The 25,258-nt window shown below is 38.7% G+C and overlaps 1 protein-coding gene across 2 annotated transcripts in view; it reads right to left on the bottom strand.

Annotated features, from left to right (window-relative positions):
• Positions 1-22,854: 22,854 nt before the first annotated feature.
• LOC126473979 (golgin subfamily A member 7) overlaps positions 22,855-25,258 on the bottom strand; it is a 98,308-nt gene continuing 95,904 nt past the window's right edge. The window contains exons 5-6 of one of the 2 annotated variants that reach the window (XR_007586546.1): positions 24,696-25,047; positions 22,855-24,576 (exon numbers count right to left, since the gene is read on the bottom strand). Coding sequence is in view for 1 of the 2 variants with exons in the window: in XM_050101365.1 (XP_049957322.1) it covers positions 25,003-25,047 (45 nt within the window). In the remaining variant the exon portion in view is untranslated. Of the gene's footprint in view, positions 25,048-25,258 lie in introns of both variants that reach the window. The other variant, XM_050101365.1, reaches the window with a different exon arrangement.

Raw genomic sequence — 25,258 nt, 5'->3', positions numbered from 1 at the left:
ACTAAAAGACCTAAGTCGAAACAAGACCCCCGGAGTAGACAACATTCCATTAGAACTACTGACAGCCTTGGGAGAGCCAGTCCTGACAAAACTCTACCATCTGGTGAGCAAGATGTATGAGACAGGCAAAATACCCTCAGACTTCAAGAAGAATATAATAATCCCAATCCCAAAGAAAGCAGGTGTTGACAGATGTGAAAATTACCAAACTATCAGTTTAATAAGTCACAGCTGCAAAATACTAACGTGAATTCTTTACAGACAAATGGAAAAATTGGTAGAAGCCGACCTCAGGGAAGATCAGTTTGGATTCCGTAGAAATGTTGGAACACGAGAGGCAATACTGACCTTATGACTTATCTTAGAAGAAAGATTAAGGAAGGGCAAACCTACGTTTCTAGCATTTGTAGACTTAGAGAAAGCTTTTGACAATGTTGATTGGAATACTCTCTTTCAAATTCTGAAGGTGGCAGGGGTAAAATACAGGGAGCGAAAGGCTATTTACAATTTGTACAGAAACCAGATGGCAGTTATAAGAGTTGAGGGGCACGTAAAGGAAGCAGTGGTTGGGAAGGGAGTGAGACAGGGTTGTAGCCTACCCCCGATGTTATTCAATCTGTATATTGACCAAGCAATAAAGGAAACAAAAGAAAAGTTCGGAGTAGGTATTAAAATCCATGGAGAAGAAATAAAAACTTTGAGGTTCGCCGATGATATTGTAATTCTGTCAGAGACAGCAAAGGACTTGGAAGAGCAGTTGAACGGAATGGACAGTGTCTTGAAAGGAGGGTATAAGATGAACATCAACAAAAGCAAAACGAGGATAATGGAATGTAGTCAAATTAAGTCGGGTGATGCTGAGGGAATTAGATTAGGAAATGAGACACTTAAAGTAGTAAAGGAGTTTTGCTATTTGGGGAGCAAAATAACTGATGATGGTCGAAGTAGAGAGGATATAAAATGTAGATTGGCAATGGCGAGGAAAGCGTTTCTGAAGAAGAAAAAATTGTTAACATTGAGTATAGATTTAAATGTCGGGAAGTCGTTTTTGAAAGTATTTGTATGGAGTGTAGCCATGTATGGAAGTGAAACGTGGACGATAAATAGTTTAGACAAGAAGAGAATAGAAGCTTTCGAAATGTGGTGCTACAGAAGAATGCTGAAGATTAGATGGGTAGATCACTTAACTAATGAGTATGTATTGAATAGAATTGGAGAGAAGAGAAATTTGTGGCACAACTTGACAAGAAGAAGGGACCGATTGGTAGGGCATGTTCTGAGGCATCAAGGGATCACAAATTTAGCATTGGAGGGCAGCGTGGAGGGTAAAAATCGTAGAGGGAGACCAAGAGATGAATACACTAAGTAGATTCAGAAGGATGTAGGATGCAGTAGGTACTGGGAGATGAAGAAGCTTGCACAGGATAGAGTAGCATGGAGAGCTGCATCAAACCAGTCTCAGGACTGAAGACCACAACAACAACAACAACAACAACAACATCCAATTTGTTTCCCGACACCTTCTTGTACCTGACTCAGAACACAATCAGTAACATAAATGCTGGCATCAAATGACAGAATGAATGATTTTTCAAAGTCTGGCTAAGTTAATAAAGGGTATTTTGTCATCACACCTTTTATTTACTGCATTACTCCATCATATTCAGAAGTCTAGGAAAAAGATACTGCTTTTTTCAACAACTTAGTGAAAGGCTTCGTTACTGTGGCACAATCTTGTATGGATCTACAATAGTAGTTTGCAAGACCAAGAAAATATCATAGTTCTTTAATGTTTTTCAGTGTAGGGAAAGACATCAACAGCTCTTGTGAGACATATGGATCAGGCTTAACACCTGCACAACCCATAATACGGTCCAGATATTATGCTAGTGACTTCACAAATGAACATTTCCCCCATTTTAAACTCAGATTTGCACTTTGTAAATGAGACAAAAGTAGGAAATTAAGGAGATGGGACCTGGACAGGCTGAAAGAACCAGAAGTCATTGAGATTTTCAGAGGGAATATTGGGCAATGATTGGCTAGAATAGGGGAAAGGAATACAGTAGAAGATGAATGAGTAGCTTTGAGAGATGATGAAATTGTTAAGTTGGCAGACAGAAAAAAAAGGCCTAATAGAAATCCTTGGATAATATGGGAGATATTGAATTTAACTTATGAAAAAATGCAGCAAATCAAGCAGGTGAAATGAGATACAAATGTCAAAAAAAAAAATGAGGCTGACAGGAAGTAATAAAGACTATGCAGAAATAGACAGAGGAAAAATGTAAAGATTTAGAAGAATGTTTCACTAGAGGAAAGATAAGATACCATACACAGGAAAATTAAAGAGGTCTTTTGAGAAAAGAGAAGTAAATGTATGAATATCAAGAGCTCGATGGAAAACCAGTCCTAACAAAGAAGGGAAAGCTGAAAGGTGGGAGAAGTATATCAAAGGTCTATACAAGGGGTATGAACTTGAAGGCAATGTTATAGAAATGGAAGAGGACATAGATCAAGCTGAAATGGGGATATGATACTGTGAGAAGAATTTGACAAAGCACTGAAAGACCTAAGTTGAAACAAGGCTCTGGGAATAAACAAAATTCTGTCAGAGCTACTGACAGCCTTGAGAGTGCCAAATATGACAAATTCTCCTATTTGGTGCACAAGATGTATGAAAAAGGCGAAATACCCTCAGACTTCAAGAAGAATGTAATAAATCCATTTCCAAAGAAAGCAGGTGCTGAGAGATATGAATATTACTGAACTATCAGTTTAATAAGTCATGGTTGCAAAACTAACACAAATTCTTTATAGAAGAATGGAAAAACTGGTAGAAGCTGACCTTGGGGAAGATCTGCTTGGATTCCAGAGAAAAGTAGGAACATGGAAGGCAATACTGACCCTACTATTTACCTTACAAGATAGGTTAATGAAAGGCAGACCCAAGTTTATAGCATTTCTAGACTTGGAGAAAGCTTTCGACAATGTTGACTGGAATGCTCTCTTTCAAATTTTGAAGGTATAAGGGGTAAAATAAAGAGTTGAGTGGCATGAAAGGGAAGCAGTGGTTGAGAAGGGAGAGAGATATAATTGTAGCCTATCGCCAATTTTATTCAATCTGTACACTGAGCAAACCGTAAAGGAAACAAAAGAAAAATTTGGAGTGGGAATTAAAGTTCAGTGAGAAGTAATAAAAACTTTGGTGTTTGCCAATAACATTGTAATTCTGTCTGAGGTAGCAAAGGACTTGGAAGAGAAGCTGAATGGAATGAAGAGTGTCTTGAAAGGAAGATATAAGATGAACATCAACAAAAGTAAAACTAGGATAATGAAATGTAGTCAAATTAAATCAGGTGATTTTAAGGAACTTAGATTAGGAAATGAGACACTGAAGTTTTATTATTTGGGCAGCAGAATAACTGATGATAGCCGAAGTAGAGAGGGTATAAAATATAGACTGGCAAGGACATGAAAAGTGTTTCTGAAGAAAAGAAATTTGTTAATGTCAGATTAGATTTAAGTGTAGCAATGAATGGAAGAAAACATGGATGATAAACAGTTTAGGTAAGGAGAGAACAGAAGCTTTCGAAGTGTGGTACTGCAAAGGAATGTTGAAGATTAGGTAGATCAAGGAACTAGTGAGGAGGTACTGAATAGAATTGGCAAGAAAAGAAATTTTGGCACATGACTAAAAGAAGGGATCAGTTGATAAGACACTTTCTGAGACATCAAGGGATCGCCAATTTTGTGTTGGAGGGAAGTGTTTTTGTGTGTGTGTGTGTGTGTGTGTGTGTGTGTGTGTGGGGGGGGGGGGGGGGGGGGTAAAAATTGTAGAGGGAGACCAAGAGATGAATACAGTACAAAGATTCAGAAGGATGTAAGTTGCAGTACTTGCACAGGATAGAGTAGCATGGAAACTGTATCAAACCAGTATTTGGATTGAAGAGCACAATGACACAAATGAGACAGTACATTCCTTTATCATTCTGCATGACACTTGATTGATCGAGAGAAAGCAATGATATTGTCGAGGCATACGAGTCACACAGTGGGTTTAATCCACATAATAGCAAGTCTGCAAACTGCTGAGAAGTAGCTGGCACATTTCTTAGTCTGAAAGGTATGATGAATAATTCATATAGCATGGAAGATACAACAAATTTAGGGGTAGTGCTGTATACCGATCCTGCCTTGGAGGCGGCTAAGTGGGAGATGTGTCTCAGAGCTGGATAGTGACAGATGTGACGCGAGACTGGACGCGCATGTAGTTTATGTATCAGCCGATAGAGGACAGTATTGGTTAGGGGACTGTGATATAGTTTCAATTGTGCCCACTAGAGTGCACTAAAGTAATAGAATGTTTTTCGTAAACTGTTCTAGTATTTCCATAAAGTGTTATGTCTTTTTGTGTATGTAAAATGTTATAAATGTGTTTTTGCAGTATGAATGATGTGTGAGTGTAGTTTAAGGTTAATATGAAGATAATTGTTTAACGAGTTATGTAGTAGGATTTAATGTGGGAACATTTCGAAGAAGTATGGATATGGACAAAGGGGATTTTTGTAGAATACATTTGTAAAGTAAGTTTATGGTAAAGGGAAAGTTAATTCAGGTATAAATAACAATAGTAAATAACTTTATGCATAAGCAAAACTTCAGGATATTAGATAATTACGTCTGTCTAAAGTGCAGTCATTAGGTTTACTATTTTGCAATTGGTTATTGATGAAAAGTGCGGATTGACGTGGGAGAATGTTGTTTTGCTATTGGCTGTTGAGTAAACTGACCAATGGTAAAGCAATATTCTTCGTGCGCCTTTCTCTGCTGGTAGAGAAGACTTAGAGTATTCTCTAGAAGAGTCGGAGCCTAGCCATCAAACAGTTCGGACGTGTGTAGTAGTAGTTTCGATGGAAATGATAAGTTGCCGGATCTAGCAGTGTTTCATTCATCAAAAGTGTTGTAAAGTGATGGCATAATTATTCCGATGGGTGTGTAGAAATTTTGGAATTTTTAAGTGAATTTTGTGACGAGAAAAGACATAAATTCTGCATGGCGTATTGAGCAGGTCAGTGGCTAAAAACTGTGACTGCATTAGGTACCGACAGACTTAATATTTGGCGAGCATTCTCAATCAAAAACAATCAGTATTTTTGTAGCTATTACGTTTTCGGGAAATGCAACACCATAAACTTGCTAATGTGAGGGAAAGGGATTGTGAGTGACTGTTTTAAGACTAGCATGAGCTTGTCAGTGACGTTTGTTTACCTAAGTTTCAGAATATATTAATTAAGGACAAAATTTCCAACCTTTCATTTCGTGTGAAAACTTTCTCCCAAAACGCAGATTAGTGTCTTTAATTGCAGCCTGTTTCACATTGAAGTACCATAGATTTTGCTCGGCTTCCCTACTGATGATCTGCTGAGACAATGTTCACAGGTAGGCGCAGGTTCGTCATAAAGTGACGGAAGGGACGGTGCTGCCGCAAAATGTCATCTCAGATGTATCCTGGGGTGCTATGGGTATCTGGCAGTAACCTGACCACATATCTAATGTGGTAAAACAGTTGTAATTTCCCAAATGTTCAGGTGTTTCATTGATGTGATGGAGTAGATAAGAGTCAGTTGTCATAATTTGATTTACTGCTAGCATATCAACACAAGAGGCTATAAGTTCTTTCCTCCAACTGCTACTCTTTTTAGGTATTATAACACATGATAGGAGATTTGGTAAAGTTTCTGAATTATTGGCTTTGTATCTCCACTCGGAATTTTGTGCAGTCTTTCCCTGAACAACCATGTGAGTTCCACCACCAGACATAACAGGTTCCAGTCCTGCTCTGACAAATACATAAATTTCCCTCTCAGTTGATTATTGATGAGTGGTGGTGACTGCATATACTTCTCTGTTTGAGAATGTTTTCCGATTTCTTACAGGTTGCTTACAGGACTACAAATTTTCCTGTGTTTTTTCCATTTGAAACTGCTCAGTCTCTACTGCTTATATTTCTTGTTCACTGGGCAGCATTGTTCCGTATGGAATTATTACTTCTTGTGTCCCAAAGTTATCTAAGCATACAGGGATACAGATTTCTCCATTAATACTTCTGGCTCGGCAAATGCCTCTTTTTGCATATACATGGAGACTATCTAGAACTTATTTCTGATCAGCAGATAAACCAGAAAGACAATGCCTGTGGGCTCTTCAGTTTAGGTTATTATCCAGAGAACTCTTCTTGTTCCACCACAAAATATTTCAGGGGTGTGCACCTCCAACACTAAGACACACAGCTTAGGCCTTTTCGACCACATTACTCAAGCCTTTGTAGCACTGTTGCCACCTAACCAGTGCAGGACTTCACCAATCTGAACATATTGCAATCAAAAGTCGACAACTCCCCAAAAGTGATGCAGGAAACTGTTCCCACAAACAGCATTGAAATTCTGCCCTCTTTTCCTAAGCATCTCTACGTCAAATTTATATTCTCCTCTACAGACCTCCATTTTGACAGGGTGGATTTGCAATGGACTAATAGTTTCTGAACCCAGTCCACCGATGCAATAATGTGGCAGCTTTAATACCTGCTTATCACCAAGGACTAAAAGTAACATGCTTCCCTGAGCACCCATCACTATTAAAGTTCTTAGTCTTTTTCCCTGTACAATCATGTCTGCCACCTCTATTAATACGTGGAAGCTAATGAGATAACAGATTTCTATGGGAGCTCAGAGCAACAGCTACACTGCTCCCCATCCCATTTCTGGATCCTCTGTACCCTCGAAATCCTCTGTGGCCTCAGATTCATCTATTTCATAATTGGTCACAGTTGGCATTTAAGTGAATGGTCTCTCTACAGTGAGAAAAGCAGGTGGCCTGACACCTATCAGCTGCGTGCTCTGGGCAGTTGCAATGCCTACACTTTGTCTCCATAGTGAATACACAAGAGAGTATGAGCTCGGTAGTAGGAATGAGAGAGGAGAAAGACTAATTGAGTTCTGCAATAAATTTCTGCTGGTAATAACAAATACGGGATCACGGAGGGAGGATGTACTTAGAAAAAGGCTGGAGAGATGGGAAGATTCCAGCTGGATTAAATCTTGGTCAGGCAGAAATTCTGAAATCGGGTATTAGATTTTAAGGCATACCCGAAAGTAGATATAGACTCAGATCACAATTTAGTATTGATGAATAGTAGACAGATGTTTAAGAGAACTGTCTGGAAGAACCAATATGGAAAGAAGCAAGATGCTTTAGTACTAAGGAATGAGGCATTATTAAGTGCATTAGAAGTTCTCTAGGGCTGTAAATAATGAGATAATGAATACAACAATAGGTAGTTCAACTGAAGATATTGGACATCTCTAAAAAGGGCAATCATAGATGGACAGACAAATATAGATACAAAGAAGATAACAGTGAAGAAACTTTTGCTAACAAAAGAAATACTTCAAATGGTCAAGGAAAAAAGGAAGTACAAAATTCTCAGGGGGGGGGGGGGGGGGGGGGGGGGGGAACCAACACCATAAGTCAATCAGGAATGAAAAGTGAAGAGAAGTTGAGGTGAAATGGCTGCAGGAAAAATGCAAAGAAATCAAAAAAGAAATGATCATCAGGAGGGCTGATTCAGCACATATGAAAGTCAAAATAAACTTCGGTGAAATTAAAAGTAACGGAGTCAACATTAAAAGTGCAAGAGGGATACCACTGTTAAACATAAGAGAAGAGAGTGGATAGTTGTAAAGAGTAAACCGAAGGCCTTTGTGATGGGGAGGAACTGTCTGATGATGTGATAAAATAAATGGGAGTCAGAATGGAAGAAATAGGGTATGCAATACTAGGGTCAAAATTCAACACAGCTTTAGAAGACTTGCAATCAAATAAGGCAGGAGGCATAGATAATATTCCTTCAAATTTCTAAAACAATGGAGAAAGTGGCAAGCAAACACCTATTCAAGCTAGTTTTTAGAATCGATAAGTCTGGAGATATACCATTAGACTTCTAAAACAATATAGTACACAGTATCCTGAATACAGCAAGAGTAGGTAAGTTGCTGACAACAATAACATTCAGAAGAATGGAAAAGAAAACTGGCGATCTGTTAGATGATGATCAGTTTAGCTTTAGGAAAGGTAAAGGCACCAGAGAGGAGTTCTGATTTTACACTTTATAATGGAAGCAAGACTTATGAAAAATCAAGATACATACGTTCATAGGATTTTTCAACCCAGAAAAACCATTTGACAATGTAAAATGGTGCAAGATGTTCAAAACTCTTAGATAAATTGGTGGAAGCTATAGGGAAAGATGGATAATATACTACATGTAAACAAATGAAGAAGGAGCAATAAGAACAGAAGAACAAGAACAAAGCACTCATACCAAAAGTGGTGTAACTCGGGGATCCAGTCTTTCTCTGCCACTGTTCATTCTCTATACTGAAGAACCAGTGATGGAAATCAAAGGAGGACTGAACAGTCTAATGAGTAGAGAATATGAATTGAGAGTAAATTGAAGAAAGTCAAAGTAATGAGACACAGCAGAAATGATATTATCAACCAACTTGACATAACTGGGGACCACAAAGTATAAGAAGTGAAGGAATTCTGCTATATTGGAATCGAAATAACATGATGGATGAAGCAAGGAGGGCATAAAAAACAAAAACAAAAATACAGGAAAAGGAGATATTCCAGGCCAAAAGAAGTTTACTACCACCAAATATTGGCGTTAATCTGAGGGAGAAAGTTATGAGGAAATATGTTTGGAGCACAAGTTTGTACGGTGGTAATTCATGGTTTATGGAAAAATCAGAAATGAAGGGAACTGAAGTGTTTAGAATGTGGTGCTAGAGAAGGATGTTGAAAATTAGGTGGACTGATAAGGAATAAGAACATCCTCTGCAGAACTGGCAATGAAAGGAACATAAATTTATGGTAAACTCTGACAAGAAGGGACAAGTTGGTAGGACACGTATGATACATCAGGGAATAACTTCCATGGTTCTAGAGTCAGCTGTAGAGAGTAAAAACTGCAAAAGAAGAAAGAGATTTGAATATGTCCAACAAATAATGGAGAGAGAAGAGGTTGGCACAGGAAAGGACATTGTGTCAGGCTGCATCAAATCAGTCTGAAGACAGAACCCCTCCTCCCCTCCCCCAAATAAATAAACAAACAAATAAAATAAAATAAAGTTTACATGAAAGGAATCATTCATGCAAGATGATGGGACTAAATCATTAGCATTTTCTCTCAGCACCATAGGGTGCACGGACCCTAGTGAAGATAAGGGCAAAACTACTTTTATTTCTCTGCCAATCTGCAGTTTATCCCTTTGATAAACATATCCACAACTCTCCTCTTTGAGGAGCATGTCATTTGTCCATTTGTCTGGCCACAGAACCTAAGTATGACATAGAATTGATCAAATGCATTCAGCAAATGCCTCAAAATATTCCCCCTGCTCACTGCCAGAGGGTGGATAGCCTGTCATGGTAAAAACTCACCACCCTTTGGTCAACACATCAAGGTTGCTGCCATTACACAGGGCTTCCACCGAGTGTACATAGAACATTGCGTCTCCAGTCAACTTTAGATGTGCAGTATTCAGCTGAATCCTGTCAGGTCAATGATACATTTGGCCAGCATCACACATTTTGCAAAAATGAGGCAACATTTTCTCATGTCTTCCTGAGAAAGGAGGTAAGAAGTTAACAGTGGGGAAACTGTTTATCACACTTGACTGTGACACAAGAGAAGGAATTTCAGTATGCGTAATGAAATCACCAAAGGTTTTCCTGAACCCTTAAGTCTACATTTTGATCAGGTGGTGGCTTGTTTCACTTGCAGCTGTTCCTGCAGTACTAGATTTTTAAGGGTAAGGGCTGTTATATGGTGCTGCAAGGATTTAAGTGGATCTCCACTGACTGATTCTGCAGTTCCCTCCATTTGGGAGCATGTAGCAGGCATCTTAAAATTTAAAAGAAGGTTAATAACAGTAGGCATTTTCTATTGCAATACCCGAAAATATGCAGATGTAAAAATATTGCTCTCTTCATCTGTATTGTAGGTATCCTCATTTCATTCTGTAAAATCTGGTTCCACGACCTTTGACGTGTCTTCACCTTTATTTCAGACCGTGAATCAGCTATCCAGTAAATTACATTTTTTATCATAGCTTTTTTTTTGACAATCTTTGAGAATTCCTCTACCTTCTGTTGTCTGTAGAAGTGTCTGAAGCAAACAATGATTCTTTTTTTTTTTTTTTTTTTTTCCCTACGTATTGTAAAATGACTTGGTCCATAGGCTGTATGAAACTCATCATTTTAGGGGGTAAGAACAATACGCAAATAATGTCACATTGTTATTCTTCATCAGGGTGTGAACCAGCATTGTCAAGCATTAGATTGCTTTGCAAGGCTAGCATGATTAGTGTTAACATTAATGAACACATTTTTTTAGTTCTACTCATGTAACCACACTTAGGTGGATAGTTACTGTGAATTATTATGGGTGGAGGTTACACTCAACAACCGAGCTAGGTTAATAATTGGCTCCTTTTACCGATCTCCTGACTCAGCAGCATTAGTGGCAGAACAACTGCGAGAAAATCTGGAATACATTTCACATAAATTTTCTCAGCATATTATAGTCTTAGGTGGAGATTTCAATTTACCAGGTATAGACTGGGACACTCAGATGTTTAGGACGGGTGGTACGGACAGAGCATCGAGTGACATTATACTGAGTGCACTATCCGAAAATTACCTCGAGCAGTTAAATAGAGAACTGACTTGTGGAGATAACATCTTGGACCTACTGATAATAAACAGACCCGAACTTTTCGACTCTGTAAGCGCAGAACAGGGAATCAGTGATCATAAGGCCATTGCAGCATCCCTGAATATGGAAGTAAATAGGAATATAAAAAAAGGGAGGAAGGTTTATCTGTTTAGCAAGAGTAATAGGAGGCAGATTTCAGACTACCTAACAGATCAAAATGAAAATTTCTGTTCCAACACTGATTATGTTGAGTGTTTATGGAAAAGTTCAAGGCAATCATAAAATGCATTTTAGACAGGTACGTGTCGAGTAAAACTGTGAGGGATGAGAAAAACCCACCGTGGTTCAACAACAAAGTTAGGAAACTACTGCGAAAGCAAAGAGAGCTTCACTGCAAGTTTAAACACAGCCAAAACCTCTCAGACAGACAGAAGCTAAACGATATCAAAGTTAGTGTAAGGAGGGCAATGCGTGAAGCGTTCAGTGAATTTGAAAGTAAAATTCAATGAACCGACTTGACAGAAAATCCTAGGAAGTTCTGGTCTTACGTTAAATCAGTAAGTGGCTCGAAATAGCATATCCAGACAATCTGGGATGATGATGGCATTGACACAGAGGATGACATGCGTAAAGCTGAAATACTAAACACCTTTTTCCAAAGCTGTTTCACGGAGGAAGACCGCACTGCAGTTCCTTCTCTAAATCCTCGCACAAACGAAAAAATGGCTGACATTGAAATAAGTGTCCAAGGAACAGAAAAGCAACTGAAATCACTCAACAGAGGAAAGTCCACTGGACGTGACAGGATACCAATTCGATTCTACACTGAGTATGCGAAAGAACTTGCCCCCCTTCTAACAGCCGTGTACCACAAGTCTCTAGAGGAACGGAAGGTTCCAAATGGTTGGAAAAGAGCACAGGTAGTCCCAGTCTTCAAGAAGGGTCGTCGAGTAGATGCGCAAAACTATAGACCTATATCTCTGACATCATCTGTTGTAGAATTTTAGAACATGTTTTTTGCTCCCGTATCATGTCATTTCTGGAAACCCAGAATTTACTCTGTAGGAATCAACATGGATTACGGAAACAGCTTTATTTGTTCATGAGACCCAGAAAATATTAGATACAGGCTCCCAGGTAGATGCCATTTTCATTGACTTCTGGAAGGCATTCTATACAGTTCTGCACTCTCGCCTGATAAACAAAATAAGAGCCTACGGAATATCAGACCAGCTGTGTGGCTGGATTGAAGAGTTTTTAGCAAACAGAACATAGCATGTTGTTCTCAATGGAAAGACGTCTACAGATGTTAAAGTAACCTCTGGCGTGCCACAGGGGAGTGTTATGGGACCATTCCTTTTCACATATATAAATGACCCAGTAGATAGTGTCGGAAGTTCCATGCGGCTTTTCACGGATGATGCTGTAGTATACAGAGAAGTTGCAGCATTAGAAAATTGCAGCAAAATGCAGGAAGATCTGCAGTGGATAGGCACTTGGTGCAAGGAGTGGCAACTGACCCTTAACATAGACAAATGTAATGTATTGTGAATACATAGAAAGAAGGATCCTTTATTGTATGATTATATGATAGTGAAACAAACACTGGTAGCAGTTACTTGTGAAAAATATCTGGGAGCATGCGTGCGGAACAATTTGAAGTGGAATGATCATATAAAATTAATTGTTGGTAAGGCGGGTGCCAGGTTGAGATTCATTGGGAGAGTCCTTAGAAAATGTAGTCCATCAACAAAGGTGGTGGCTTACAAAAACACTCATTCGACCTATACTTGAGTATTGCTCATCAGTGTGGGATCCATACCAGGTTGGGATGACAGAGGGGAGAGAGAAGATCCAAAGAAGAGCGGCGTGTTTCGTAACAGGGTTATTTGGTAAGCGTGATAGCGTTACGGAGATGTTTAGTAAACTCAAGTGGCAGACTCTGCAAGAGAGGCGCTCTGCATTGTGGTGTAGCTTGCTGTCCAGGTTTCGAGAGGGTGTGTTTCTGGATGAGGTATCGAATATATTGCTTCCCCCTACTTATACCTCCCAAGGAGATCATGAATGTAAAATTAGAGAGAATCAAGCATGCACGGAGGCTTTCCAGCACTCGTTCTTCCTGCGAACCATGCGCGACTGGAATAGGAAAGGGAGGTAATGACAGTGGCACGTAAAGTTCCCTCCGCCACACACTGTTGGGTGGCTTGCGGAGTATAAATGTAGATGTAGATGAAAAGATTTCTCTTTTTAAAAAATCAAAATGCCATTGTGCACATTTGGAATTAAAGTCATTATACTTAAGACGGTTTTACATAAACATTCCTGTACTGCTGTATGCTGACGTTAAGTCTACTACTACTGCAAAGGGTGCACTGAAGTTCTGCTACAAATTATCAATTCAAGCAATAAAATTCTGTGAATAGAAACTAAACTTCATATACACAATTACATTGAATACTATAAGGTTGAAGTGAACATTAATTTCAACTATTGTTGTTTTTGGGTTGACAACACTTCAGACCAACAAGGAAATTGTTTTGTTGGGTTGGCAGCATTGTAGGTTGACGTTTTGTGTGTGTGTGTGTGTGTGTGTGTGTGTGTGTGTGTGTGTCGATACGACAGTTTTTAAGTTGTTTTTCTACCTACTTTGAACTTCTCTGGTAAGTAAACATGTATTCTACATGTGACAGTTAATTGCATTGTAAGTACTAGATATAACATCTATATAAAACAGTAAGGGCTATTTTTGTTTCACTTTCAATGAAATCAGGTCTGTGAATTTTCAAATTTTTTTGTTTATGTTTATAAACTTTATGGTGTGAATAGAAACATATGAATTCTGATGTTTCTATTCACCCCACAATAACAAAATCTAAAAAATCTATTAGAATGCCATATTAATACCATACTATATAATTCTATAGTTATGTTACATGCACAACTAAAATATTTTCCTTGTTTCAGAGTTACTGTTCAAATATGCCATGGAAATACAAACCCATCATAGGAAGTGGTTACAAAGAAACACAGACCTAATCATATAAACAATGCCCTCTCTGACATCAAATCAAAGGTTACTTGCGGAAAGCAGCTGAAAAACATGGGATTCATTTTAGTGTACTATGCAGACACCTAAAAAGAGGGGCCAACATTAAACCTCAGGGTGGACAAATTGCCTTGTCTTTCGAAGGAGAGAAGCTGTTTGTAGACAGATTCAAAATATGCAGCGAATAGGGCTATCCTATTGACTTTACAACCTTAAGACTTCTAGTAGAGGATTCTCTGAACAGAAGGGGGAAGGAAGTGAAAAGGTTAACAAATAATCTTCCTCATCGTGATTTTGTGGAATCATTTATGAGGCGACACAAAGATCAATTAGCAGTGCGAATGTGCCAAAACATAAAACGCTCCAGAGCTGGTGTTACACCAGAAACTATCAACAGTTACTTCGATGACCTGTCAAAGGAATTAGAGAATGTGCCGCCATCTAATATAATAAATTATGATGAGACAAACCTTACACATGATCCAGGAAAACGAAAGATAGTCACACAGAGGGGAACTAAATATCCCGAAAGGATCATGATCTGCTCAAAGGCATCTATCCCCGTAATGTTTGCAGCTGCTGCAGATGGCACTATACTACTCCCTTATGTCATGTATAATGCTTTGCATTAGTATCAAAGCTGAACCGAAGGTGGGCCAAAATATGCAAGATACAAGTGGACAAAATCTGGCTTGTTCAACGTTCTGCTTCGATGATTGGGTCCTTACAGTTGCTGCCCCCATACCTGAAAATGCTGGAACGTAAGAAATTTCTCATTGGAGACAATTTATCTTCACATCTATTCATAGAATCAGTTAAGCTGTGTCAGGACAATGACATAATATTTATATTCCTACCAGCAAATTCAACACACCTGACACATCCACTGGATGTGGCATTTTTTCGGCCTCTTAAAACTACTTGGCAAGTTGTATGACTCCTTGAAGGAAAAAAAAAAAAAAAATGATATTGCAGGTTTTTAATAAATGTGGGATTGTGCCTCTAGACTGTAATAAACTGTTGTCAATGCTCCCAGGTACTGGTACTGGTATACCAGTAAATGAAAACCAGGATAAGAACAATCTTGAAGAATCCACTAATGCCGTTGACAACAGTTTTAAAGAAATCTTCCAGAGTCTCAGCTACGACCAGACTCCTAAACAAAGGAGAAAAAGGACAAAAGTTAATGTCCAACCTGACAGAAGTGTTAAGAGTTGATGACTTTGAGTACATGGATGGGGAGGATGTAGCCCCCAATTCTTCACTTTACAGTGATCCAAGCCCTTGTGTAAATAAACAAGCCAAGACAACAACAAAAAATACCAAGAAAAATAGAAAACACCTTGATTCATCATCATAGGATGAAGATGCATACTCAGTGCAGGACAGTGATGAAGACTTGATTTTGTCCTCTTCAGATCAAGATGAAAATACTGGTATCTCCATACACCAAGTTAATCAAAGTATATGGTAAAACATCATCTTTTCGGTGTTATGTTTCCAAACTTAATTACCTTATTGACAATGGTTTTGTTGGAACATTTTTAAAAGAGTTCCTCAAACCAAAAAGTTCGCAATTACTTGAGAAAAATCTTTTGACTCAAGAAACAATGTCATCCTAAAATTGTCGTTGCCAGTTCTCAGTTCAAGTGCTCATTTCAAAGACATGCTATGTTTTGAGGATGATCTGTCTGATTTTACAATTTATTAATAACACTGTACCAGTGTTCTGTTTGTTCACCATAAGTTTGAATACATTAGTCATGTGATACAAACATTTTTGTATATTTTACTTACTTTTAAAATTAATAAATGATTATCTTTTGTTATAAATTTTTATCTGTTTATTTTATAATAGAAAAAATATATCTCATAGCTTTTATCAACTTCTCTTTGCTTTTAAAAGAAACAGTGACAGTTTTATAACACTATTTCTATTCACCCCTATCTGCAGAGTGATTATAAACACCATGTTTAATTTTTTTTCCAATTTATTGAAAGAAAATAATTTGATAATAATATCATAAGCTGATAAGAGCAATACAGACCTGAGTTTTAGGTAGTATTTTTTATTTAAACATGACAAACAATAAGTAAATTTTTCAACCAAAGTTAAAACTTGTTGCTATTTAGCCCTTTTTACGGTATGCAGTCTGTTTATACATTTCAAGAACACAACTGTCTCACATCCCTTTGGATAAATAAAAGTTAAACACACACAAAATTTTCCTTTTAATCGTAATTTTGACTTCCTGGATAAGCTACGAGAGCTATCCACAAAGTACATTACGTTTTGGAATTAAAAATAAATAAAGTATTGGAAATTTTTTTATTATCTACAGATGAAAGCCACACTTAAATACTACTTTTCTACATAGTTGCCATTTAAATTGAGGCACTTATCGTAGTGATGGACGATCTTGGAAATTCCTTCGTCATAAAATTCGGCCACCTGCGCCTTCAACCATGTGGTTACCTCTTTTGGGACAGAAAAGGTGTGATTTTTGTGGATTTCCTGGAAAGAGGCACTACAATAAACTCTCAAAGGTATTGCCAAACTCTGCACAACCTCAGAAGAGGAATACAAAACAAGTGCAGGGGAAAGTTAGGCTCAAAGATCTTGCTGATTCACGACAACGCCCGGGCCCACACGGCAAATGCCACTCGTGAAGTTCTCGAATCTTTTAAGTGGGAGTTGTTTCCTCATACGCCGTACAGTCCCGACCTGGCACCGAGCGACTTCCACTTATTCCCAGCTATGAAGAAGTGGTTGGCTATGCAGCGTTTTGATGATGACCCACAGCTTCAAGAAGAGGTAACCACGTGGTTGACGGCGCAGGTGGCCGAATTTGACGATGAAGGAGTTTCCAAGCTCGTCCATCTCTACGATAAGTGCCTTAATTTAAATGGCAACTATGTAGAAAAGTAGTATTTAAGTGTGGCTTTCATCTGTATATAATAAAAAAATTTTCCAATACTTTATTTATTTTTAATTCCAAAACATAATGTACTTTGTGGATGGCCCTCGTACAAATAAATGCGTTTACTGACATATGACAAAGCACAAAGCATTATTTCAATGGAATATAGGCTATTTGTTGACCTAGTATTTGTAATTCGCTCCCCTGAACTACTTTTGATAAGACAGAACCTTTTTGGTCTCGAGAGAAGCTTTGCACCTATGTTATATGCAGAAGACTGTCTCAGCCAGCCTGCTACAAGGGGGGTATATCAGATGCTCCAGAAATACGAGAGAAGGAATTGTTTTGCCATAATGCACATTCACATCAACAACACGTTGGTTACCCTGCGACGCCAAAGGCTTTTTTTTTTTTGCATTCTCCAGAAATACTTAAGCGATGAACCTTATTTTCTGCACCATATAACTTGACAGTGACCAACCTAACGGCAATTTTTGAGGTACAAATACACCTATTGATAACTAAGAGATGGCCACATCGACCTCCAAAGTTGGAAAGTGAACCCTTGATTTACCTAACGCAAAAAATGTTGGTGCAGGCCGAGTTTCCTGTGGTGCTTGTGGCGTCACAAGCTATCGATAACACACCAGGCACTCTATATTGACAAGCTGGCAGTTACTCATGTGACTGCCCCACCAATCCATGGCAGGCTCCGAGACACACCCTCCGCAGCAAACACGGCTTGCGCAACCACAGAGCCGACTTACAATGCTGCCATACCGATGCCACCCATTCTGTTCATGGTGTTCAATTGGCTCATTCAAAGTCTTACTAGTTAGCACCCGTTGTTACTGTATTCTACATTCAGATCTACTGTTAGCAATGGACGCTGCAAATACAGCAACAAAGTTATGTATTTTTTTGCTATTTGATATCAGATGTAGAATAAATTAATATCTGAATTCTCCGTCCATGAACAGCATCTGTCCCTCAACCCTGTATCCACTTAAGAACCACAAAGCATGCAGAACGAAGACTTAACACTTATTATTTCTGCTCCCTGTCTTGGCACCCACATATTCATTGGAACCCATCCTTGAGCTGGCCCAACAACTGGTGACTAGCCTGTTCCCCACAAGTGTTCAACTACATCTTCTCATCTAGTACGGCCACTAGCGGCACCTTCGTGCATATTTTTTTATTTTTTTTGCAGAAGTATCACTCTTCACCAAGTTTGCTTTGCATTGCATTTTGTGTTTCAGAACATTTGCCTGGCACTTGCGATTTGTAGAGGCTATCATTCTTAGTTTTATTTGTCAGTGGCTGGCATACATTTTCTTGTAGTTTTTGTTTGTACTGATCAGGACTAAACCTTCACAAGATCTGTCAGTAACACACATTGTTCACTTTCGGGCGCAGCACATGCAGCAGCTTATGGAAGTGATGACAAGGCTACTCGCTGCACAAGGAAACACACCGCTGCCGCCCTCAACTCCCGCAGCAAGCAGCGCCTGTTTCCATACCACCATTCCACGCATTTGATTCAACACATGAGGAATAATTCCAGTACTGAACACAGCTTGACTTAATTTCATGGAGTGTCACATTGAAGCTAGAGGATTGTAACCTTATTATCTTGTAACGATCAGGGTGTCAGTGTACAGGATTGCCCAAAAACCCTTCCCCACCACCTGTGCTGAAAATGTTCATTATGAAGAACTAATTTCTGCACAACAAAAATTGTTTGATGAAAAGATTGACGTAGCAGCTGCACCTTACAAATTCTTTCATTTGCAAAGGCAACTAACTAGATTCATAAGCAGTGGGGAGCAGACTTACAAAGGCTTACATGCCATTCCAAATTTAAGTGTGAGTATGAATATGCTATTATTATAGAGATACCGCAATCAGGGATGCCATTACTCAAAATATGTCAGATCTTCGTACATACACACACAGATTCTGAAGTATACTGACCCTTGTTTGCAACAGGTTTTGGAATTAGTGAAGAATCAGGATTTGTATGAGAGTACAGCAGTACACTTTGCTTCCACTCCCATTTGTGCAATACAGAGTGGTAGTATACAGATTGTGCCCACAGATCATGTGATGCAGCATGCAAAGTCTCAGCCAGGGCAGTAACATAAACAGAACCAGTGCACTGGGCAGCACACACGCAGTGTTAAATCTTGCCTCCGCTGTTTCACAGCGCACAAGCACCTGGGCTGCCTCTATCATGGTAAGCACGGTCATCTTCAATCTGCCTGTTTGAAAAAATGAAAGTACAACAAGCACCCTGCATGTTCTCCAGTGTCCCAGTCAATAAATGTCAATGCAATTTTTCGAAGCCCAGCAGTAACTCTAGTTTACACAGCACAAGACAAATGCAACAGTGGTCACACACTTCTTCCATTCAGTGTTAGCCCAAAAACATTTTTTGTCACTCTGAAGAATGTCAGTTGCAAAATACCTATGCAACTGGACTCTAGTGCACCAGTGACTTTGTTGAACAGAAGCACTTAAACTGTTAGGCAAGCCTAACTATGTGAGTAACAGGCAACCTTTCTGATCACATTGGTCTTGACATTCCTGCACTAAGTATCTGCAGCTTATCTGCCACTTTTTGTAATATTACAAGAAGAGTTTCATTCATGCTTTTGTTATGATTAAATTATTTTTGGCACAGACTCTTTATCTGTCTGTACATTCAAGGCAATGTTCTCTCTGAATTCTTCTGTAACTATGGACAGAATGGCTAAACTAGGTGATTAATTTAGTGACATTTTACAAGATAGCTCACGCAAAGTTACAAATTTTGAAGCTCACATTACCACGGAAGACAACGCACAACCACAGTTTTGCTCTGCAGAACCTGTCTCTCATGCTATCAGAGATCATGTGGCACAGAAGCTCTTATCCTGGCATGACAGTGGTGTGTTTTCACCTGTAGCAGCCAGTCAGTGGGCATCACCTTTAGTAATAATTTTGAAACCTTCAGACAAGTTACACTTATGTGCAGATTCATTTCCTTGCCATTGCAACGGGTCAGTACAGACACACAAATAGAACAATTGACTTCACAACATCCAACATGTGCACCCATTGTCTTTGTATTGACTTTATGGGTCCCTGCTGGCATTCTCATTGGCTTATTGTGGTAGACACGATTAGCAAGTTTTTGTTTGCATTGCCCATGCAATCCACCACAAAAGTTAGTACTATCAAGACTCTCAGGTCATTTTTTTGTACTGACGGTCTACCTTAAGTGTTGGTTTTGGACAATGGACCCCAGCTTACATCAGTGAAATTTGTGCAGTTTGTGATGACAGTGACATAAAGCATGTGCCATTCCAACCTCAATCTACCGATGAAGCAAAATGCTTCATCTGAACATTCATGCAACAGATCAACAATTTACGCACTTCCCATATGCAGGACACGCGGTAGTCTCTTCCTCTCATCATACCGTTCCCAGCCATGGAGCTTTTGCATGGACACCAACATGAAACACTGCTTCAGTTGGTGCATCCTCCATAGCGATCAGTCCTCCCTCCAAAGTGCTTCAAGTTTCATGTGCACGATTTGGTCTTTTTCAGAGATTTTGGCAGATACAGGCATTGAGAATGAGGCATTATCAAAAAGTCTTGGCCACTCTTTGTATATTTTACCGGGTCCCACTGGGCTGCAGAAGCGCCATGAGAATCAGCTTCACTTGAGTGAATTGTGTGATCCTGCCAGGGGCTTTTTGTTTGCAGATTTGGTGCCCAAGAGTACGCAACAGGCTCAGCCGCCTCCGCCTCCCTTGGGTCCCATGCTGCTGGTGCCGGACAGGGAGCTGATGGACACTGATGCAGTGCCATTACCGCAGCACCAACAGCCCAGATGCGAGTGGTGGGCTCCCTTCACCCTGCTGCCTTCCCCACCTATGATCTGCCATGGACCCTTCAGTTGCCACTGTGCCTCCACCAATGGAAGATAATGTTCCATCCTCGAGCTTGGATGTGCACCCCATGGCTGGTTTTTCAGACAATGTTTTTGGTGATTTGCAAGACAAATGTCGGGTTGTGGGCATGAGCTTGTCACTGGGTGAAGTTTTGGCTCCTGCTTCCTCAGTGGCAGCTGCACCCGATCTTCCCCATCTGCTGTTGTTTCTGGCTGCACCAGTACAGGACGACAGTGAGGAGTTTTGAGGGGGAGGGAGGCAAGAATGTGGTGTCATACGTTATCAGTACCACACCAGGCAATCCAGAGCAAGAGATCGGTAATAACTCATGTGACTGCCCCAAAAATCTGCAGCCAGCTCTGAGATAAACCCTCCGCAGCATGCACAGTTAGCATCATCACAGAGCTGACACCACCCACTCTGTTCGAAGTGTTCCATCGGTGCATTCAAAGCCTTACTAGTTAGCTTCTGTTATTGTTCTATGCAACAAACCTGCCTATCTCATGGAACTGCTAGTCTGTAACTCACTTTCTGAAACTAAAGTTAGGTAAACCAGAGTTAAGTACAAATTCAGTGTGCTTTTCATTATTTCTTATCTTTGTCTCAGTACTCACCAATTTCTTGGCACCCATACTGGACCAACCAAACAGCACTTGTAATCTGATGCCACTGAGATTATACGTGTATCTTTGGGAATACCATGTATGTAGCCAGTATTACCCCTGCCCTTTCATACAAAGGCACAGCACATAGAATTCACTACAGATAATTTTAACTGCAACATTAGCATGCTCACCTCACAGTTTCACATTCCCTGGCATCCAGAAAATGAAACTAGATACTCTGCACTTCTGTCTATGTTGGTTAAAAAAGCTCTTGTACTAGAAAGACACTCTGGGAAACAGATCAGATGACAAACTTCTTTACAAAAGCTCATCTCAGTTGTTAACACTGCACTACTTCAAAAACTGTGAATCTGTTTGATAAGCATGTTGCATTATACATACCATATACAGTCAAAGAATTCCTCTACGTACATCCATCACACCACAGAGTGGTGTACTGCTTTATTTTTATCCCAATAAACACACAACAATGATGTAACTTAGCACCTAATGTGAAACTGGGTTCCAACTTCAATTCCTAATCTTATCTGCACAGCCAGCCTTACCTTGCTTTAGATGACTCCTAAACAGCCCCATTACTGGCAGAAGATTTATGAGAATTTACTCCATTGATGGTTAACAATGGCATTAACTACCCCTGTGTAAAAGAAAAATGAAATACTGTATACTTGATGCACAATGTCTAGTTTGCTGTCACGTGGCATGAGCCATTTCACATGAGTGGCTGTGTGACAAGACTGGTTTCAAAGGTCTCTGTGGCCAATCTAATATGGTGGTGATGTGCATCATTAATGATGATCTGTCATAATAGTCTTGTTGACTCAAGAGACCATGCATCCATAAATGTACTGTAGAGTGTATATTGCTCTCCAGTTTCGAGGAGATGGATCGAGATTACATCCCTCCATAAGTTAAGAAAATTTCCAGTCAGTACGATTACGTTAAGCGCTTCCACAATGGTTTCTTTCATCTCATTTTGTAGATGCTGTTACAAATTGTATAGGATGTCTCCACGCAAAGTGTTGTAAGCCTCAGACAACATATAATGTAGTTAATTTGTGAGTTAAGAACAATGCTCTAACTTTGCTGAGGAACATAAAATCTGCATTTCACTGCTATAATGCACAGTTGCTTCTCTCTCATAAAATCAAACTCAATTACTAGTTTCCCTCCCCACCCCCAAATATAAAAAAAAAATAAAAAAGGACGTTCTTGTAGATAAACTTATCTGATCATTTCTGCTTACTGAAAATTGTAGGAAGAAAGGATAATTATGGTTTAATGTCTCATCATTGACGACGTGATTAGAGATGAAGCACAAGCTGAAATAGGGTAGGATGGAAATGGAAATCAGTAATACTCCTTTCAAAGAAATCATTATCTTAAGCAATTTAGGGAAATCGTGCTAAATCTGAAACTGGTTGGTGATTTGAACCACTGTCTACCCAAATACAAGCCCAATGTGCTAACTGTTTGGTACTGAAACTGGGGTATGCTGACATACACTAAAAAATCGCAAATGTTTAAGAAGTAAATTTATAAGCAGTAGTTTTCACTTTATTTTTTTAGTAGTTTTACATATATTTAAACAAAGACAAGTTAGAAAAGTAGATGATCTGCTTACAAGTGACACAAACCAGGACATCAATGAACACACACCTTTCCTCGTTTAGTCATCTGAAGTACCTCAAACACTTAACATTAAATGCAGTATAATAATTTTAACTTTTTACTCATCTTTCTGCACATTAGCACAACTAATGAAATACACAAGAACGTGAAAGGATGCAACCAAAATGTGAAAATTTAAGTACACACGGAAATTGACTAAATCCACTATCTACACAAATACACATGGGAACGTTGTCACCTGAAATATAAATGCTTGGCTTTTCACAAATACAAACCAACTGCTACTTCTTTTCAGAACATATTCATTTTGCTCAATATTACAATTTGAGAGTTTCTACATTTTCATTCTTGAATAAAGTGTCATAGTACAGTTCCCATGACATACAAGAAATGCTTTTTATAAAAACTATTTTAATTAAATACACAGAAATAAAAAGGAAATAAAATTAGGGCTTACCCCAATCAACAACAAAGTCATTAGATAAATGGCTCATGATAGAGTAGGGCTAGGATGCGGAAAGTAAATGGCCTATTTCAAAGGCTCCTGTCAGCATCCACCTTAAATGCTTTGATAAAACCACGGAAAACCTAAATCAGGATGGCAGGATAGGAGTTTGAACCACACTACTCCTAATTGCACCAACTAATACACCACCTTGCTTAGTCGCACACATAAAGAATGAAGCTTGACTGACCACTAGTACCCAAACATAAAAACGACAGCCTCAAACATTCAAAATGTTATACAACATCATGTAAACCTTCTCGTAATGTGGCAACTTGTCTGGCAGCCACATAAAAAAAAATGATGAAACAAACTATTATTTCATCTGACACCAACCACTAACAAGTAAATCTCCAAGGTTTATCTGTTTGCCTCCCTCAGTACCTCCCAAATATCGTTTCACATAATTCTCTGCCTCAGACATGGTCACCCACTCACTCAATATATGAATAAATTATGTTCTCATTCCCACAAATAAATTGAACATACAATGGCTTCTAAACAGGAAGACATATAATTATCCTTTGAAGCAAATATTAACTTTATTCCCAGGCGCCAGTCCAATTGTGAAATATTAGATGAACTTCATGACTTAAAATAATCTGTAACTAGCTCTGCTACATTAAGAATAAGGCTATAGAAAGGTCCAAACTATATAAAGCAGCAAAATATTGCCATCTCATTAACTCAACAACACAAATCTCACTCTACTTTTTTTGTGTTTTCCCTGAACATACAGTTTGTGACACCAAGAGTGTTTATGGCCTGGCCTGTTGATTCCTATTATCAACCTTAAAAACAAACCGAGTTGTCTGTCATTTACTCACATTTTATTCTTCATGGCTTTTCTCTCCTATCATTAACTTATATGAGTAACTGGCTATTTAATATGAGGACATACTAACTGTGAATAAAGAAACATTAAATCCTTTATAGTTTTTTTTAAGTATAGAAAAAAAATGACAGCATAAAATTCTATTTTCACTGTGTAACATATGGCTGTCTTCAAATAATTATTATATATAAATAAGCAACATTCTTGTCATGATCAGTCATAATAATATAATATTTTGCAGCACATAAACTGTGGTCATATGATTTAACAGGAAAATTGTCGCACCTGGAAATATTAAAAAGAACAAAAAAATTATTTTTTATCTACAGAGATATTGCACAAATATCTTTACATAAACAAATAATATAAAATGAATGGAATAATAATGATAACTGTATGCTTACATAGTTTAACAAATAAGAATAATGTTTTGCATATACTTAGGAGTAATTGCCAGTGATGCAAATTTAAATCTCATAACCAGCTTCTTAGCAAAGTATGCACATCTGAGCTTCACTTTCTGCACCAAGCTAAAGCAAGCTTTCAAGGAACAAAACCACCACCCACAACGGAACAATGTTGTGGCATGCTATCCAGTGCCAGAATATCACACCTCGGAGTCAAACACTGCACTAGCTTCCAATGCGCTCACCAATTAAAGAGAATGAACAGTCACATAAAAAATTCTTCTGTTGACTCCGAAAGGGAAAGTCACGTTCTGGTCGCTGCTGGCTCATTCAGTATGGAAATCTCTATCTGATTATTAGTTAAGGAGTCTCACTCTTATTTACATACAAAGATGAGATGGTAATGCAATACAATTCAATTTTACATGAAGTGAAGTTTTTTCCCATATTTACACACAGATGTGGCTTCATGTCAAGAACATACAAAATTAGACAACAAAGTTGCACTTGGTGGAATATTTGTGAATATATAGCTAACAGTAGCCAAAGAAACAGTATTA

This window comes from Schistocerca serialis, chromosome 4, assembly GCF_023864345.2.
Source record: "Schistocerca serialis cubense isolate TAMUIC-IGC-003099 chromosome 4, iqSchSeri2.2, whole genome shotgun sequence".
In the NCBI taxonomy this organism is placed as follows: Eukaryota; Metazoa; Arthropoda; class Insecta; order Orthoptera; family Acrididae; genus Schistocerca; species Schistocerca serialis.
Note: the sequence above shows the minus strand (reverse complement) of the source record. Positions and strands in the feature narration are given on the sequence as shown.